General features: G+C 35.8%; 6 protein-coding genes across 9 annotated transcripts; 2 read left to right on the top strand and 4 right to left on the bottom strand.

Annotated features, from left to right (window-relative positions):
• Positions 1–862: 862 nt before the first annotated feature.
• LOC144471405 (uncharacterized) lies at positions 863–2077 on the bottom strand. The gene is made up of 2 exons (XM_078183398.1): positions 1953–2077; positions 863–1632 (listed from the first exon to the last, which is right to left on the bottom strand). The coding sequence occupies exons 1-2, from the start codon at positions 2029–2031 to the stop codon at positions 1001–1003; spliced, it is 711 nt and encodes a 236-aa protein (XP_078039524.1). The 5' UTR covers positions 2032–2077; the 3' UTR covers positions 863–1000.
• Positions 2078–2432: 355 nt separating this feature from the next.
• LOC144471084 (uncharacterized) lies at positions 2433–4533 on the bottom strand. Of its 2 annotated transcripts, none has more exons than XM_078182808.1 (3): positions 4045–4533; positions 3367–3980; positions 2433–3081 (listed from the first exon to the last, which is right to left on the bottom strand). In XM_078182808.1, exons 1-3 carry the CDS (start codon positions 4091–4093, stop codon positions 2515–2517), a joined length of 1230 nt encoding a protein of 409 aa, XP_078038934.1. In that variant the 5' UTR covers positions 4094–4533; the 3' UTR covers positions 2433–2514. The 2 variants fall into 2 exon arrangements, with proteins under 2 accessions (XP_078038934.1, XP_078038935.1); XM_078182809.1 differs by having other exon boundaries at positions 4163–4533.
• On the top strand, positions 4468–6084 carry LOC144471088 (gem-associated protein 7). Its single transcript, XM_078182816.1, has 3 exons — positions 4468–4681; positions 5040–5242; positions 5947–6084. Exons 1-2 carry the CDS (start codon positions 4549–4551, stop codon positions 5225–5227), a joined length of 321 nt encoding a protein of 106 aa, XP_078038942.1. The 5' UTR covers positions 4468–4548; the 3' UTR covers positions 5228–5242; positions 5947–6084.
• On the bottom strand, positions 4823–7338 carry LOC144471085 (mediator of RNA polymerase II transcription subunit 30). Of its 2 annotated transcripts, none has more exons than XM_078182812.1 (5): positions 7200–7338; positions 6735–7139; positions 6402–6658; positions 6197–6321; positions 4823–4880 (listed from the first exon to the last, which is right to left on the bottom strand). In XM_078182812.1, exons 1-4 carry the CDS (start codon positions 7315–7317, stop codon positions 6223–6225), a joined length of 879 nt encoding a protein of 292 aa, XP_078038938.1. In that variant the 5' UTR covers positions 7318–7338; the 3' UTR covers positions 4823–4880; positions 6197–6222. The 2 variants fall into 2 exon arrangements, with proteins under 2 accessions (XP_078038938.1, XP_078038937.1); XM_078182811.1 differs by lacking the exon at positions 4823–4880 and adding an exon at positions 5969–6098.
• On the top strand, positions 6015–9943 carry LOC144471086 (uncharacterized). Of its 2 annotated transcripts, none has more exons than XM_078182813.1 (2): positions 6015–6117; positions 8696–9943. In XM_078182813.1, exon 2 carries the CDS (start codon positions 9022–9024, stop codon positions 9796–9798), a length of 777 nt encoding a protein of 258 aa, XP_078038939.1. In that variant the 5' UTR covers positions 6015–6117; positions 8696–9021; the 3' UTR covers positions 9799–9943. The 2 variants fall into 2 exon arrangements, with proteins under 2 accessions (XP_078038939.1, XP_078038940.1); XM_078182814.1 differs by lacking the exon at positions 6015–6117 and having other exon boundaries at positions 8366–8807; positions 8908–9943.
• Positions 9944–10090: 147 nt separating this feature from the next.
• LOC144471087 (uncharacterized) lies at positions 10091–14495 on the bottom strand. Its single transcript, XM_078182815.1, has 4 exons — positions 14385–14495; positions 12559–12692; positions 11789–11971; positions 10091–10564 (listed from the first exon to the last, which is right to left on the bottom strand). Exons 1-4 carry the CDS (start codon positions 14461–14463, stop codon positions 10238–10240), a joined length of 723 nt encoding a protein of 240 aa, XP_078038941.1. The 5' UTR covers positions 14464–14495; the 3' UTR covers positions 10091–10237.
• Between the last annotated feature and the right edge of the window lie 1024 nt (positions 14496–15519).

The following is a 15519-nucleotide window of genomic DNA, read 5'->3' as shown; positions in this document are numbered from 1 at the left end:
AAAACGTATCAATCTGTCGGCGGGATCTCTGTAAAGTGCATAAAGTGCCAAGAAATATATTAAATGCGTTCTACAGCTTTCTTGGCGTTTGTTCATTTTATAGACTTATCGAACATTTAAACGATAGCCGAGAATGTACATATGTATTTGTTTTTATTTCAAATATAAATCTGACGTCATTTGCGAAATGGATGTTAATATGATGGACGATGTAAGAATGGTGAACATTTTTCTGTTTGAAGAATTACACGTAAAAGCTGCAAAGTATCCGCGTCTTTAGAGACACAATACCAGCAGTGGCGGCCTTCTCGAAATAGACGAGAAGCCCAGCCCTCCAAACTCGTCCGAAAATAAAACAGGTTTCTTCCCTGCGAACCACGCTGTCCAATCGGTCGTCTCCGTTAGAAGAGTTCTCTGATTAATTGACAATTAAAGCGACCACGGCTTATATTTTATCGCCAAGTTTTATAGTAATGCGCAAGCCACGATTTTCTTTTCCGTCACAGAAATAACCATCGGCAACTGTACAATCTGCGAACAATTGTTCAAACGAACAGCCAGGCTGATGTTTTCCTAATGCACGAATTACATTATCAAGGGCACGCTCGCTGCTAATAGAGGCACGCCGTTAGTATGCAGAATTCCGGAAGCTTCATTATGCATTTGCTTAGTAGTGTTTGCAGTTTAAAATAGAGGCGGGGACTGTACAGAAAGTGCTGAGCACGATGAGCTGGGTAAAATAGAAATTTTAAATCTTTATCTGTAATCTATTCTATTTGAATATATTTAATAATATATTTAATAATAAAATGTAGGATTGAACGCTACGATGTCAATTAACATTAGAACTACCAAAACAGTCAAAGTATTATGAAAATTCTTTTTTATAAGTGTAAATAAATTCAACCTTATCATTGTTATAAAACGATACACAGCAGAGTCACGTTTAAGACTTGATAGTTCTGGTGTTCAAACGAGTTCAATATTCCCATTGCTATTTCTAAGAAAAATAATCGTTATCAAGACCTAGTTGCATATTCGTCTTGTGGCGTACGTTTAAAGCGACCAACTCCATCACACTTGCCCCTCCATCCTCGTTCCGATACTCCTCCCAGTTCATTTTTTTTCTGTTCTCGTTTTTGGAATAATCGTCATCGTCATCCTCCAAGTAATCATCCTGATTATCCTCCTCATTTTTCTTTGAAACATTATTCAATAATAAACGTCCTAATGCTTTCGCTTTCTTCTGATTTCGTCTTGTCATGCCGTTCTTTGCGTTGCCATTCTTATCGGAAGAGCCTCTCTCCCGCAACTGCTCGTCAAATGTAATTTGAGGCCATCGTCTTTCTCTCGTTGTCGAATCTGGTGATAATTTTAATGGAGGTGAACGTGGAAATTTAGGGACCGAGCCGCGATGTTTCTCCTCGTTTCCGTTTAGAAATGAAGCACGATCGTTATCAAATAGCACATTTCTGGTTGGTCGTCCGACAAGCTCCGTGTATTTACGATTTGCCTTTTGTTTACCCTGGGTCGTAGGCGTGAGTTCGGTGATTTCATCAGACAATGGCGGAACAGCCGTTAATCGGTGTGATAAGTCGTTGACATCACCGTCGAGTTCCGTTGAATGTCTTTCTGTGGAAATGAGTATTAAATAGCAAATCAGAATATACGAATTTGGTAATAAATATTTAAAAATTCCGAATAAACATTGAAAATTAACACAGTACCCATCGAAACTCTATTAATCGATTTTTCAATGGATGGGGATAGAAATTTGTTAAGAAGCCGTCAATTGTCGATATTCGATTTTTCAAAAAGACCAGTAGTATTAAGTAAAATATTAATTTTCAATCGTTTTTATGAAAGTTTATTTAATTATATTGAATAATTGAGGCAGTAGATTTTCTTCTGTAGAATACACTATCTGTCTAGTTAGTTTCTGCTGTACTTACTTGACAACACGTGGGAGTCACAGATGGACACCAAACTAATGAACAATAACAGAAACATTTTCACTTTTTCGGAGCACATATTAACGACACAATCAGAGCTATTCTCCACATTTGTCGAAGGTATACTAATTGCTAAAATTCTCTTACTGATCTAGCAAAGCCGACTGTAGTCGTTGTCACCTTGGATCACGGATAGACAATAACGTCGTCGTTATTAGAAGATCGTAATAAGATATTTACATTGGCGTTACAAGTGCGCGGATTTAGTCACTGATGAACAACCATTAATTTGTAAAAAACCGTAAACAAAGTTATCTGGTAGAGACACCTACTACTAATAGAGCAAACGCATTCAATAACGTTATACAAATTTTGTCAATACTGTCCTCCAAACTGAAATTTTAATGTTCATAGGTGGAGAGTAGAAACACTCATAATTCAAGCGTTAAACGTCCACTTATCTCGACAAGTTTATTAAATTTAAATTAAAATCTTTCATTAGCAACAGAAAATTTGATTTTTGTTTTAAATGTATGAAAAGTATCTTGTTACAATGTATGATCTACGAGACAGGTCTAAAACCATTATTAGGAATTGGCGGTGTGTTGTATGACGTGTACATGTATCTATTGAAGTCGTGAGGAAAATATTCAGGTATTTGTTCACGGGGGAATTCGTTGCTAGCAGAAGCGTCTGGAGGCGGATTAAAATAATAATTGTACCTTTCGTCTGAGTAAAAGTTCTCCGGCTTATCGTACGACGGTAAATTATAATTAATTTGATCGTAATTATGATACTTGAAGTCGTTCGTTTCCGTAGTAAACTCGACATGATGTATATCTTGCGGATATCCAGAATAATATCCATAAAACGGCGGACTTGTCGTTTGGTTGTTGGTGTTATTATTCGTTGTAGTTGCATTCATCATTAGAGGAAGGGTGCTCGTCGCGTTTTTCATATTCGTAACATTCTGCTGCCGCTGAGCCTGCTTCGTTGCATTTGTATTGTGAAAAATGTCGAATAGATGCGAGGCGATACTAGCACCGTCATCGGCGTTGAACTCCGATGTTTTATCTTGTTTTCTCCTTAATTCCTTTTGCTCGTTACAGGAACTGGCTCCTTTCAACATCTATTGCAACAATATCACACATTTATTGTCAGTATAGCCACAATAGCTCAAAATTGATGAAGCTTTTGCAAAATAATAGAAATGAACATCTTAAAAGCGGTGCAGATAGAAAAAAACATTCGCAAGAACACTTGCTGTCTATAATTTACAAAAAAGATATTATACAGAAATGTATACATCACAGAAAATAAAATAAGAAAGTAAATAGCTTTAAATAGATGAAAGTTTGTTATAGATGAACCGTCAACACTTATTGTCCAATAGCTAACGTTACCAAATTCTCACCTTCTCTTCCGCGTGCCGGTCGTCTTCAAATTCTGCAGCTCCGCCAGCCTCCACTTGAGCGGCGTTTGAAGTTTTCACATTCTCAACCTTCTTGGCCTCTTCTGTATATTCGTCATTGCTGTTCAACAAGTCGACCGGCTTTTTGTTCGCGAGCAAATTCAGTATCTGTTCTTGCTGCGCCAGCGATTGAACGTCGTTTTGTAAACCGGCGATTGATTGTAAATTAACCGGGCTCACCAGGGGGTACAATCCAAGCGGAGTGGCAAAGATATACGGATGCGGCACATACGGGTAAGGGCCGTAAATCGGAGCAATATGCGGCGAAACTCGTGAAGCATCGAAATTTAAAGTCACAGGCAGAGGCTTACTGTATGTTTTCAGAGACGACGCCGGACCCGTTAAACCGGCGACACTCAAACCGGCTAAAAATGCCAAACTACCTAAGATTTTACTCTTTCTCATCGGTGAGTTCGTATTCCTATCGACGGGTTTGTTTAATTCTTCTATCTTCTGCGTACTCTGCCTAGGCGACACCATACCCTTCCACGGAGTTTGGATTTTCGGTGTTTGATTTTCATACCTCTTCGTGGTGGTTGCTGTATCGCAATTTAATACTGGAATAGAATCGAAACAATTAAAGTATATTGCAGCTAGAAACAGTTGCGATTTTATACTCACTGTTGGTAGAAATCGAGGCGATTATAAACGCGAAGATCAAGAAGCTCATTGTAACTGCGCGATGGCCAAAACGAGAATGAAGAGAAACTAAAGAAGCTCTTTAAACAAAATTTTGTACCTGCGGGTCACCCTCATGTTTCGTTCCGTGAAAGTTCCTTAGATACCGTTGAAAATATGTTAATTATCGCGATGTAAACTTCCTCATTAGGATATGTGGGTGTCTGTTGCAGAGTGACTCGAATACGGAAGCGAGTATCTTCGAAAGTTATCAATTATTCTATTATCGTAGTAATATTTTTCAAATTCATTTGTAAACGAGATGCTTATTTGTTGCTGGTATTTAATGTGCTGCTCGACAACGTCGAAGATGACGTATCAACATTTGAAATTGGCGGGTACGATGAAGATGCGCGCGCAGTTGCCAGTAATTCCGCCATACGAGAGATATTATAGATACACTGACATACACTCACTTTTGGAAGACGGAAAAGTTTCCTGAAAAAAATGACCGATGCAGTTGGAGACAATATGCAATTAGATGAAATTGATACTAACTTAGACTTTGCGGCTCCGGAAAAACAAGAAGCTCGTGCATACCTACGCGAACGATTTCTGCGAGTGATTACTGGAATCGTTGGTACGACACCGTTCTATTTCCTTCTTTATTTAGATTTCATAGCTAGTAACTATGTCATTTTGATCAAACTTAATAATAGTTATTGGTTTCTTTGTTTTTCAATTTAATTAACCGCGAAATTATTTAAATATGGCGCCAATATGAAAGTACAGCTCCTATGCGCGAATTTAATTTATAGCAGTTTAATTATATTTAATCTCTGTGGACAAAAGTTATAGAATCAAACAATCATATTAAAAGATAACGAAAATGCAACGAAATCGTTAATGCTTGAAAATTAATTTTGGATGTTGAATGAATTTCAGAATTAGGTTAGACAGGAATTACACATTACAAGTTGAACTGTATTATGTTACAGGTAAGAAAGCTGAGTTTCATTTATATGAAAACATTCGAGTTTCTGCTGAGTTTCGTGGCTGCGATGTAGACTGCTTGGAAGTCTTTATACGTAACTTGGAAACACCGTTAGGAAATATTCCACAAGCAGTATTAAGAGCAAATGACATTATCTATATGGATGTAAAAGACATTAACACTGTACAATGATGTATTCAATATTAGGTAAGTAATGAAAGTACTTTTACTATATGTAAAATATCTATATGTTAGTTCCTTACATATTTAACATATGAAATAGAATATGTAAGATGCATCAACTTGATTCCAAAAACTTCCTCTTTTCATTGTCCTCAAGGAAATTACTTTCTATGACACGTTTTGTTCTTGAAAATACTCCTCAAAACTAAAAATGTACTATAAAAGTATAAAATCATGTCGTGAATGATACACCAACCAAGTAGACTCTACTAATTGTGAAATCACTTATTTGATAGTAGGGGACCTTCTTCCACACACTGTGGACACGATTAAAAAATTTATTGTTTATAGCTGTTTGACATGTATAACAACATTTTTTTATACAGATGTTATTAAGTACTTCCTTGAGTATTTTATTATTTCTATGAAGAGAAGTAGTCTTTTTCAAAGCGTAAATGTTTCAAAAAGTTATTATATGTAAGTTTTGTTTTTCTTTACTTAACACAGGGTAAATATCTTAATTCTAACGTATTCTGATAAATAGTTGAGCAAATGAATGGAAAAAATTCAATGAACTGAAAATTTTGCAATTAACGCTAATAGCGATCTGTCACAGTTCCTTAATAATTGTATTTCTGATCAGAGAAAATTAACTTTGTTCTAGAATTATAGATGTAACAATTATGTTAAAAATTAAACATACATAAGTTGAATTGTATATTTTACAGGTAGAAAAGAAGAATTTTATTTACATGACAATGCTCGTGCTTGTGTTGAGTATCGAAATTATGGCATAAACCGCCTAGGAGTTTGTGTATGTAATTTCAGAACAAAAGTAGAAAAAATTCCAGAAACCGTTTTTTTATCCAATGATATTTCCCTAGATGCAGTAATAAGAGGTATGTAATACATTCTTAATAACTTTAATTTACATAGGAAATAAATTGTTATTTTTAATGCAATTTTATAATAACTTACACAAATATTTATGTACAATTCATGGTTTAAGATCGTCGCATGTTTAACATTGTATTTATTTCTGAAATGATACGACGTAGGTGATCAATGATTTCTTTAAGATGCCTATTTTTTAATACAACTTGCTGAAAAGCATAAACAACAGTGTGTAATTCAGGAAATTTAAGAATCCAACTTCTATATTGCATTTTTAATTACAACTTACCTCCATGATTTCTTTGCTTTCTTCACAAGCCAGTCTGTATGCCTCAGATGTCTTTTTCTCATCAGACTTCATGTCCCACTCTTCTTTTAGAGGAATTAAACTTTCTATATGTGTGTACTCCATACCTTGTAATTGGCAGTTTTCATTGCATTTTTCATAAATCAGTCTTAAACGCTTAAATAACAGCTTTAATGTTCTCAGTTGCTCTTGCACCTTGTTCTTCTTCTCATTAGCTAAGCTTGTTCCTTGGGCCATTCCTGAAATTTTAATAGTTGTTTAAATATTACAATTGAAAGTAATTTACGTGAGAGACATGAATTTAATTCTATATACCATTTGGTGGTTGTAAGACTTTCAATGTTTGGAACACTTCTAAAGTACGGCTGACGATATCCTGAACAGTTTCTTGTCCAAATCTGCATAAACTGGCAGTGTTAAATTCCTTAGTTTGTTGTTGTTGTGGTGGCGGCTGTGTAGGAGGCACAGGTGTTTGCGGTGTAGTGGCTTGATTATTTGTTTGATTATTCTGTTGTACCATAGCTGCTTGTTGCTGTTGCTGCAATTGCAATTGTTGTTGTTGCATCTGCTGCATCTGTTGTTGCATTGCGACAGATTGTTGTTGTTGCTGCTGTTGTGCCAATACTTGTTGAGTAGGCATACCCATTGCATTTGTACCCACACCACCTACACCTACCCCGACTCCTACACCAACACCAAATTGTTGAGGGCTCACCATACCTATAATGATTTGAATTTAGTTGTATGAAATTGATCAGTTTCTTACACTAACATACTTACCACCTTGTTGAGGCCCCATTAAACCAGATACCATTTGACCTCCACCAAACTGTGTTCGCATTGCAGATTGCTGTACATTAGGAAACCCAGCAGGGTAAGGATGTTGTTGGCCCGCCATATTTTTCAAAATTTATAACTATCTCACATTTGCCGATATACGGTAGCAGAGGAACAATTTATCAGTAAAATTAGAACATTTGTAGGTTATGTACCATTTTAATACTGCGCGTTTAATATTTTTACAATTAGTGGTACTAAATTTTTGGATTAATTTAATTGATCTTTTCTGGTATATGAAGAGTCCAAAAACCATTAGTCAACACGTTCGCAAAATGTGGAAATTGTGTTCGTTGCACATAAGGAGTTTTAATGTATAAATTTTCGATATCTTCGCTTTCTGTTTGAAATTACACAGAGAGTTACACCATCTTGACGTTAGTAATAATGCAACTATAAAATATTCATATTTACTTCGATTACGTGCTATGTAAAATGCACGTCTCACATATTACGTTATAAATTGTTGACATCACATTGCGCACGTGTGCCACGCTAGTAGCGACACCATATTACATTATCGGCTTCTGTTCACATTAATTGATTTTTGAATTTTTTAAAAAGTGATTCCCTATGCGAACCCAATATTCATAAATATCCGATTTTTATTTATTAATATTTTATTAAATTTTATAAATATTGATGCATATAGTTTAGAACAATTCAATGTCAGGACAGCGGAATTCAAATTCGGTTTTAAAAATCTTCCGTATGCCTATTTTTATATGTAATACTTAATATTTAAAATAAAAATATATTCTTTAAACGTTAATAAATGACATTTTTATTTCCACACTATATTTAGAATAAATATTTGCTTTTTAATTACTTAGTTTATTTAATAATAAATTTTATTAATTGTGCTCTTATTTATGTGCTTGGTTTCCGCCTTTTGAAAATATTATTGTAATATTTCAAAATTTTGTTATATATATTAAATTACTGTACAAAACATTCCGCCAAATTGGTTTCTGGGGAGTGTATAACAAAATATTGCTTGAAATAGTATTATAATAAAAGAGATTATCAAAGTTAAAAATTAATATATATTTCCTTAAACTTAATTTCTCTTAAACTCTAATGTTTCATGTATATATTTTATATATTGTTATTTGTAATATATATTTTTGTATATAATGTAATATTATTTCAAATAATAATATAGTATTATTATTATGTTTAATGTATTCATTTTGTATATAAGAATTCTTTTACAACGAAATTGTAAATCAAATTTTTATTTCTTTTAAGAATAATAATATAACGTAGTAGCAAAATTCTACACTTTATTCAGGATCAATAGCTTTATTAAAAGTTGCAGTAAAAAATCAAACATTTCGTGTGTGCCAAAGTTACAACAGTGCATGCTTTCTCCATTTTTTCAAATTGTTTTGAAAATAACGGTACGTCAAGGTGAAAGAAATTTATACTGAATGCAGGAAAGAACAGTAGCTCGAAAGCATCACCCGCAGGATCAAAGTCGAAGTGAAATTCTTTGGGAGATAGATCAGAATCCGACGGTATTCGAGCGATGTCTAAACAGGAGATAAGGTCAGCGCGCACAAAATGAACAGAGCAGTCGGGAACGGGCCAATCTTCTGTCCCCGTGCACCTTGCTCGCTCACAGGAACATTGTTTTTTTCCATGACAGTCAGTGTCCAACAGACTGTCACGAGGGCTGTTCAACGCTACAGAACCAGTCTGCCGGCAGAAGAAACGGTACCTAAACGAAGGGCAACCGTGGCGTTCCTTCGCTCTCGTTAGAATGCTTCGCAAGCAACTTTTCTTCGCCGCATTGTTGGCACACATAGTGTCCCTCTGCGAGGGTAGAACGATCCAAGACCAGACTTTCATCGACACACCAAAAACGTCGGATCTACACGTGAACGGTAGCCACAGGCACAGAGTAATTGACTTGAAACGATCGACCAGTAAACCAGTGAACAGTGACACCTTGATCGAAGCATCGAGCCAGAAGAAACCGAAACTGAACAGTTTCTATGAATCATGCCCTTACGAGACGAAACAGCTGTGCCTAATCTTTTCTTTGTCGAGAATTGCTAACATTCACGTGGCTGCACCGGATCAAACGGATCGAAGCTCGAAGTTGTCAGTTTTTTCCAGCGCCTGGAACAACGTCGGAAATCTTAACGAGAGACTGCGGGGAAACGGATATCTCGATGAACGAAGAATGCCCGTGACCTTGAAGAAGTCGCCCAACGTCCATTGTAAAGCAATTCGCGATGTTTACATACCGGAGGCGAAGCAAAACCTGCCGGCTTTCGCTTGCAAATATCGGGAGAAAACGTTCATTTTGTCGAGCACCAGATTTCTTCAGGATCGAAGAGTGTATCTGGAGTTGAACATCGACGAAGATATCTTTGAGAATGCGAATCGTGTGCGGAAGATCTCCAGGAGCAACGAACTGACCATGATACCAGCTTTGCTGGTTTTGAACGTTCCTAACAACGATTACAGAGTCAAAGTCCGTACCTCGACTTTCGACGAGGGTAAAGTCAATCCGGATGAAAGGGATCGATAAGAAATTATCAGACTCTGGCCGTCGGGGAATCATTCGTGGGATGTTGTGATAGCACTGTTATCTCGCAACGAAGAAACGTAATTCCATTCACGCAAGTCAGCTTTTTGTACTTTTAGCAACTGAATAAACCTGTTTTATCGATTGTAACAAATTTTCAAATATTTTATTAAATTTCCGCAATAAATTACATGGTTTAGGGTAGCCAAGTTATGTTCTAAAAGTGTTCGTGTAATATTCTATACGGTTAATAATACTTTCCACGTAGAACGATCAATAATAACTTATAATAAAGTGATTTGACTCTTTTAATACTTTGCAATAAAAAAACATTCACTCGTGCGATCCACTGAACAAGTATGTATCACAAAATTCTAGTACAACCGTATTGCTACAAGTAAGTCTCACTGTGGACAGAATAGTTGCTTCATTTTGATTATGACTACGTGTCCAGTCCGTCCAATATTTCCTGCGGAACCTCTACTTTCTGAATAGAAAGCTGATTCCTGATATTTTTCTTGCCTCCGAATATAGATGAGAAAATATTTTCACCTATACGTATGCCATCCTTCACGCGCTGTTGAAGGGCATTTTCCTTGTTGTAAGGAACTCTTTCGTTTGTATCGTAATCTTCGTTCGTCGAAGGTGTGAACGCTTGAGAATGGTCCGTCGCACAACCTTTATGCACCTCTAAGAGTTTCAGTTGTTCCTTTAAATCAGCTTGTATTTGCTTCAAAGTGTCTTCTTTCTCTTCCGTTCTTGACTGGAGCTTAAACATATGAAATGATTGTTTTAGATAAGCTAAGTTGAACATGAACTATCGTGTTAATGTTAAAATCCATTTTCAGAAAAATCTTTGAGGGCATCGTTCAAAAATTTAAGAATATTACTTTATAATGAAGAAAGGTATTTTTACTTCTATTAAGACCTACTAAGGATCTTCTTATATTTGTAAGAATATGAAACTTTAATTAAAAATTTTAGAAATTTAGAAACGCTATAAATGCATAATAATAATAATGCAAAAAGATCATCTTTATCAATTATAAGAAACAGAATACATGTTGCAGTTTCTCTTTTCCTTTAATAATTTGAATGACTTGAAAAAAATTTTCTGATGGAAAATATTTTACAAGTTATTTAACTACTACTGTTGCTATAAAATTCGCAACGCAATCGAGTAAGGGATGTTTCTTCAAGTGGAACCAACGAGAAGAATTACTCAGCAATTTTTCGTACGGAATCTCTTGAATATTCGTGAAATGCGCATATGAGTGACGTTCCGCTAATGACTGCTGCGATGTAATTTGCAAAAAAAACCTGTCGTACGATTTGAATACTAATATTGGCTGTCATGAATGGTAGAGACAATAAATTAAGGACGCGTGAATCAATAGCGTATAGTCATACGCATACTTAAAACTTCGTCAACCCTACAAAGTAGTTGTATAATTTAGTTGTAACGAAACTACTATATTTATTATGTCATTACTTATATTTATTACAAAAATTTAGTATGATTCGAAACTGAAGTTCTGTAACAATTTCATTTCGTAAAGTATTTCTACAGACTTACTATTGTCGAATATATTCGTTGGCATAACTTTCAAACCTTTACTTTTACTTTGCCGCTGTCGGGAAGTGCAAAGTATTTGTCGACGGTGTAAACGTACTGCTATTAATACAGTATGATGTCTGACTTAAAAGGACAATCGAATTGGTGAGTCACCGATTTCAACTGTTGATTAGGCATTGTACGTGAACATCGTTTGAAAAAAAAATGTACATTATACAGGAGCTATGAATACAGTATATTCAGCAAACACGATCGTGGTTCTCGGAACTGTCACGTCGATTATTGTTGGTGCGCATACAATGGCCATGACATACCACCCATCCTTGTTAGTGAAAGCATTTCAGGTGTTAAATCATTCGAAAATTCAGCACGGACGCTGAACGAAATCAACGAACAAGAAACTTGAGAGACGTTTACCTGGTTCACCAATTTCTTTAATTCTTCGTCGCTATCATCCTTGTTCATTGACGCGTCGAACTTGACTATCGGGGAGAAATCGTTCTCCGCTTTTCTAACACGTTTAGCATGTATCCCGATTTTGCTTGCTTCTTCCATTAAACTGCTATCTGTGGGACCGTTAACATTAGGTAAGACGGTGGCCTGTAATGCAACGTCGAAACACTTAATTGGCTACTGAAGAAATTTAGTTCGAAATTTGGCTAATTGTTACGTGTAAATTGTACCATCATGCGAAATAGTAAATGTCATGTAACAGTATGAATCAAGATAAATATATTAGTAAAAGCTAACGCAATATAGTGACACATAATTAACTGAAACTTGAAGTAAATATCTTGTTTCAATTGTATTTTAATTAACATTTTTTGTATGCTCCTAGTGCGAACTTTACTTTGATAAATACTATATTGCGTTTAGCCTTACTTAAATCTTTCAGATATAGAAGAAAAGAACAGATGTGTTAAAAAACGTGTTGAGCTAAGTTTTTAATTTAATTGAAATATTTTTGATATAGAATTTGGTTATCTCTTAATGACAATTTTAACAACGGCGTCTAAAGTATATTTATTTAATGCACATTTGAATGCTTTCTGTGCTGCGACAAATTAACAAATCACAGTAACTGTTTAATAGAATCGTCTTTAAACCGTGATCAATACTTCGATGACAATGGTTATGATTTTTGGAACAACCGTGTTTCAAGTTCTATTTCTAAAGAGTTAAATTACCTGTTTTGCGGCTGGAATTTCGTGGAACGCTTCCGCCAATTGGGGATTTATGTCTTCTAGAGGCTGATCCCCGTATCTTATGTACACCGGGATATAACCCGCGATACTGGGTAACGTTTGGAGCGGTGCTGAATCTGGAAGGCAATTAGGATATCAATTTCTGTCGAAGCACACGAAGTAGAAGTGTGTACGCGTTATTCAGTCGAGCAACTCGAGCGGAGCAATTTTCTCTTCAAGCAGGTTCCGAACTGTTTGATTGATTACGGAATAGATAATTCGATGAATTTGCAGTTTCTGAAGTGTATCTAATTTTTTAATGTATATCGCTTGTCTATTAAAGTCTTGCCTCATTCGTCTTGTGGACGCGGTATAACGCTTGAGGTATTAAACAACCAATTTCTGATTAAACTTATAAAGGGGTAAGTGATTTAGGGTCCATGATTAGGGTACGTTTATGTGCGATTTAATGAAATCACCGGCCATAATGTATAATAGAAATAAGTAGGTGTACCGGTAAAAAGACTAAAATGATCAATATTTTGTTTACCGGATGTCTGTAACTAATCTTTTTATTTATCGAGTCGTGTGTAAAAGGAGCTCGATAATTTTCATTAAAACAATATAATCTCGGAAAAAGTTGCAATATCGTATTAATCGGTATAGTTGGTTGGATTATTTATAAGTGAAATTGCTGTTGTTTTTTTTTAACTATTTTGAAAGTTATCGATTTTCAATCTTCTTGCTACTGTAAATCGTTATTGCTTACTGATTAAGACGGAGCGATTACTTAAAGTATCGCGGAAGCTCTGTAATGATAATAATAGGATCTCTTACAGCGAAAGTCTGAGATTAAATTTCTTGATGGTTTTATAGTCTGTACCGGTTTCTAGAAATCAATCAATCAAGATTATTATTAATATTCCGACATTCTTTACACGAGGTAGTACGTGCAAAATTTTGAGTATCACTTTTTAAGAGAGCCAAAAATATTACTTCCGGTTTAGTCGATCAATTTTTAAAGATATTGGCTATAAATAAATGTCTCCGTTTCTCATAGGATAATAGTAAATACATATTTTTAACGTTCCTTTGAAACTCTATCTATATTTAATGTGTAAAAAATATGCAAGTCCCAAGGTGATTAGCACAGATTAATATATTTAAAGAAAAAGAGTTCTAATGTCACCCGCCATGATTAATTTTAGCTATCTAGTCTTGATTTAATTAATTAAATTGCTTTGACTTTGTGGGAATTTGAGTGGTCGATCGTCGACGCTGAACATGTTAAATGAAACACTGGTTGAAATATTTCATTGATTCGATTGAAATAAATATCTTCCCTCGTCAAAGAAATTTTGAAACATTAGTTCGTACGAACAAGAATATTTTATTAATTATTTCCAATACTTCTCAAATATTTTTACCCAAGCCTGACTCTGTGCATAATGCCCATCTGAAATCCCCACAATTTTGTCCACTAGCGGACTCGTACGCATGCAGCTCTTCAGCAACAGCCGCGTCCTACGCACATTTCCCTTTTCTATCAGCTACTATGAACCTGCTTCCCGTGATAGCAAAGGTTTCCGTAAACGCGCTGGAGCGTCGCTCCGCGTAGAATCAATCACAAAGGTCCCTTCGTTACGCGCACTCGAACAGTTGTTCTTTTTTTTTTCTCTCTCTTTTTCATTTCGTCAAGGCGGTCGTGTTATTTTCCACAGTGTAACACACACGGTGCCCCGGTACGGCGACCAAACGAAACTCCACGGTAGATTTTCGGGTCCCCGGCTCGACTACGCGGGAGATTTTCGAATATTCCTGTTACTCACGGACATGACCAATAGCGAGCGATATTAGAAACACAAGATGGTAGCCCATGGTATTACACAGCATCTCAGCAGCCTGCATCTTTGAACGGTACTGAGCCCCCGGATCGCGGGGCTTCCTCCTTTATATGTACGGTCCCCTCTACCCTTCGATCTCTACTCTCTACCACGAAGAGGTCCCTCGGGGTTAACGACGTTCCGTTAATATCCGAGCAAAAAGTCGAATCTTCCTTTACTTTCGGCAATCGGAACAATGGCTATTAGGATACCCTTTTTTCCTGGAAGCCGACCGGCGATTCAGGTTGCAACTACTTTCATCCTCGTTCCAGGATCCACCTCGGACCGTCGAACTGAGCGTTCCGACGATTTTTACCACGCCGCAACGTTTCTGCCTTCTCTGCTGCACGTTTAAATTAATAACGAATTCTTGCGATTTTTGTTTGCAGATTTTCGGTGTCGTCCGCTTCGAACAAAGGAAGTGTCGGGCACCGTCAACTGAGCTTTACGAACAACAGAACAGAAATGATTAATTACGATGTAGTAGTCGTAAGTAATGCTTGGATTTTACTATGCAGGTTTTAAATTGATTCTTTTGTAGATCGCACTCGTCTGTTTGCAAATGAAATTTATTTGTTTCTAATTGTATGTAATAATGTTTACGTTAGGCTTACAAAGTAAACGTTCATTTGATTTGCAAGAAAATTAATGTCTACAAGAGGCTTACTTTTTGGTAAGAAATCTGTATGTTGTATAATGGTTTAAAAAATTGTTTTATTCATTGTGACTTTTTAAATCTTGAGGTATGAATATGATACTTCTTGCGTGGTCGATCATTTTCTGAAGATTCTGTGCATTATAGAAAATTTGGATTATTTTATTGAAGACTATGAGACGCATTGGAAATACTTTTTGTATCTGTATGCACGAGTCAGTTTATCTAATAAGTTGTTCTAAATTAATGTTATGAACACGTATGACAGAATGCGTCGTTGACACATTTTAATTACAGTAAAAGTTATAGTCAATTATTTGTAGAATATCTATACTCGTTTCCTTTACCTTTCAATTTATTCTCTTTGAATCTAAATAGCATCTTCACGTTTGTAACATCTGCCATTATGCATTTAAATCTTCAATA

This window comes from Augochlora pura, chromosome 6 (assembly GCF_028453695.1).
Source record: "Augochlora pura isolate Apur16 chromosome 6, APUR_v2.2.1, whole genome shotgun sequence".
Classification (NCBI taxonomy): domain Eukaryota; kingdom Metazoa; phylum Arthropoda; class Insecta; order Hymenoptera; family Halictidae; genus Augochlora; species Augochlora pura.
The sequence above is the reverse complement of the archived record's forward strand: the minus strand, read 5'-3'. Positions and strand labels throughout refer to the sequence as shown.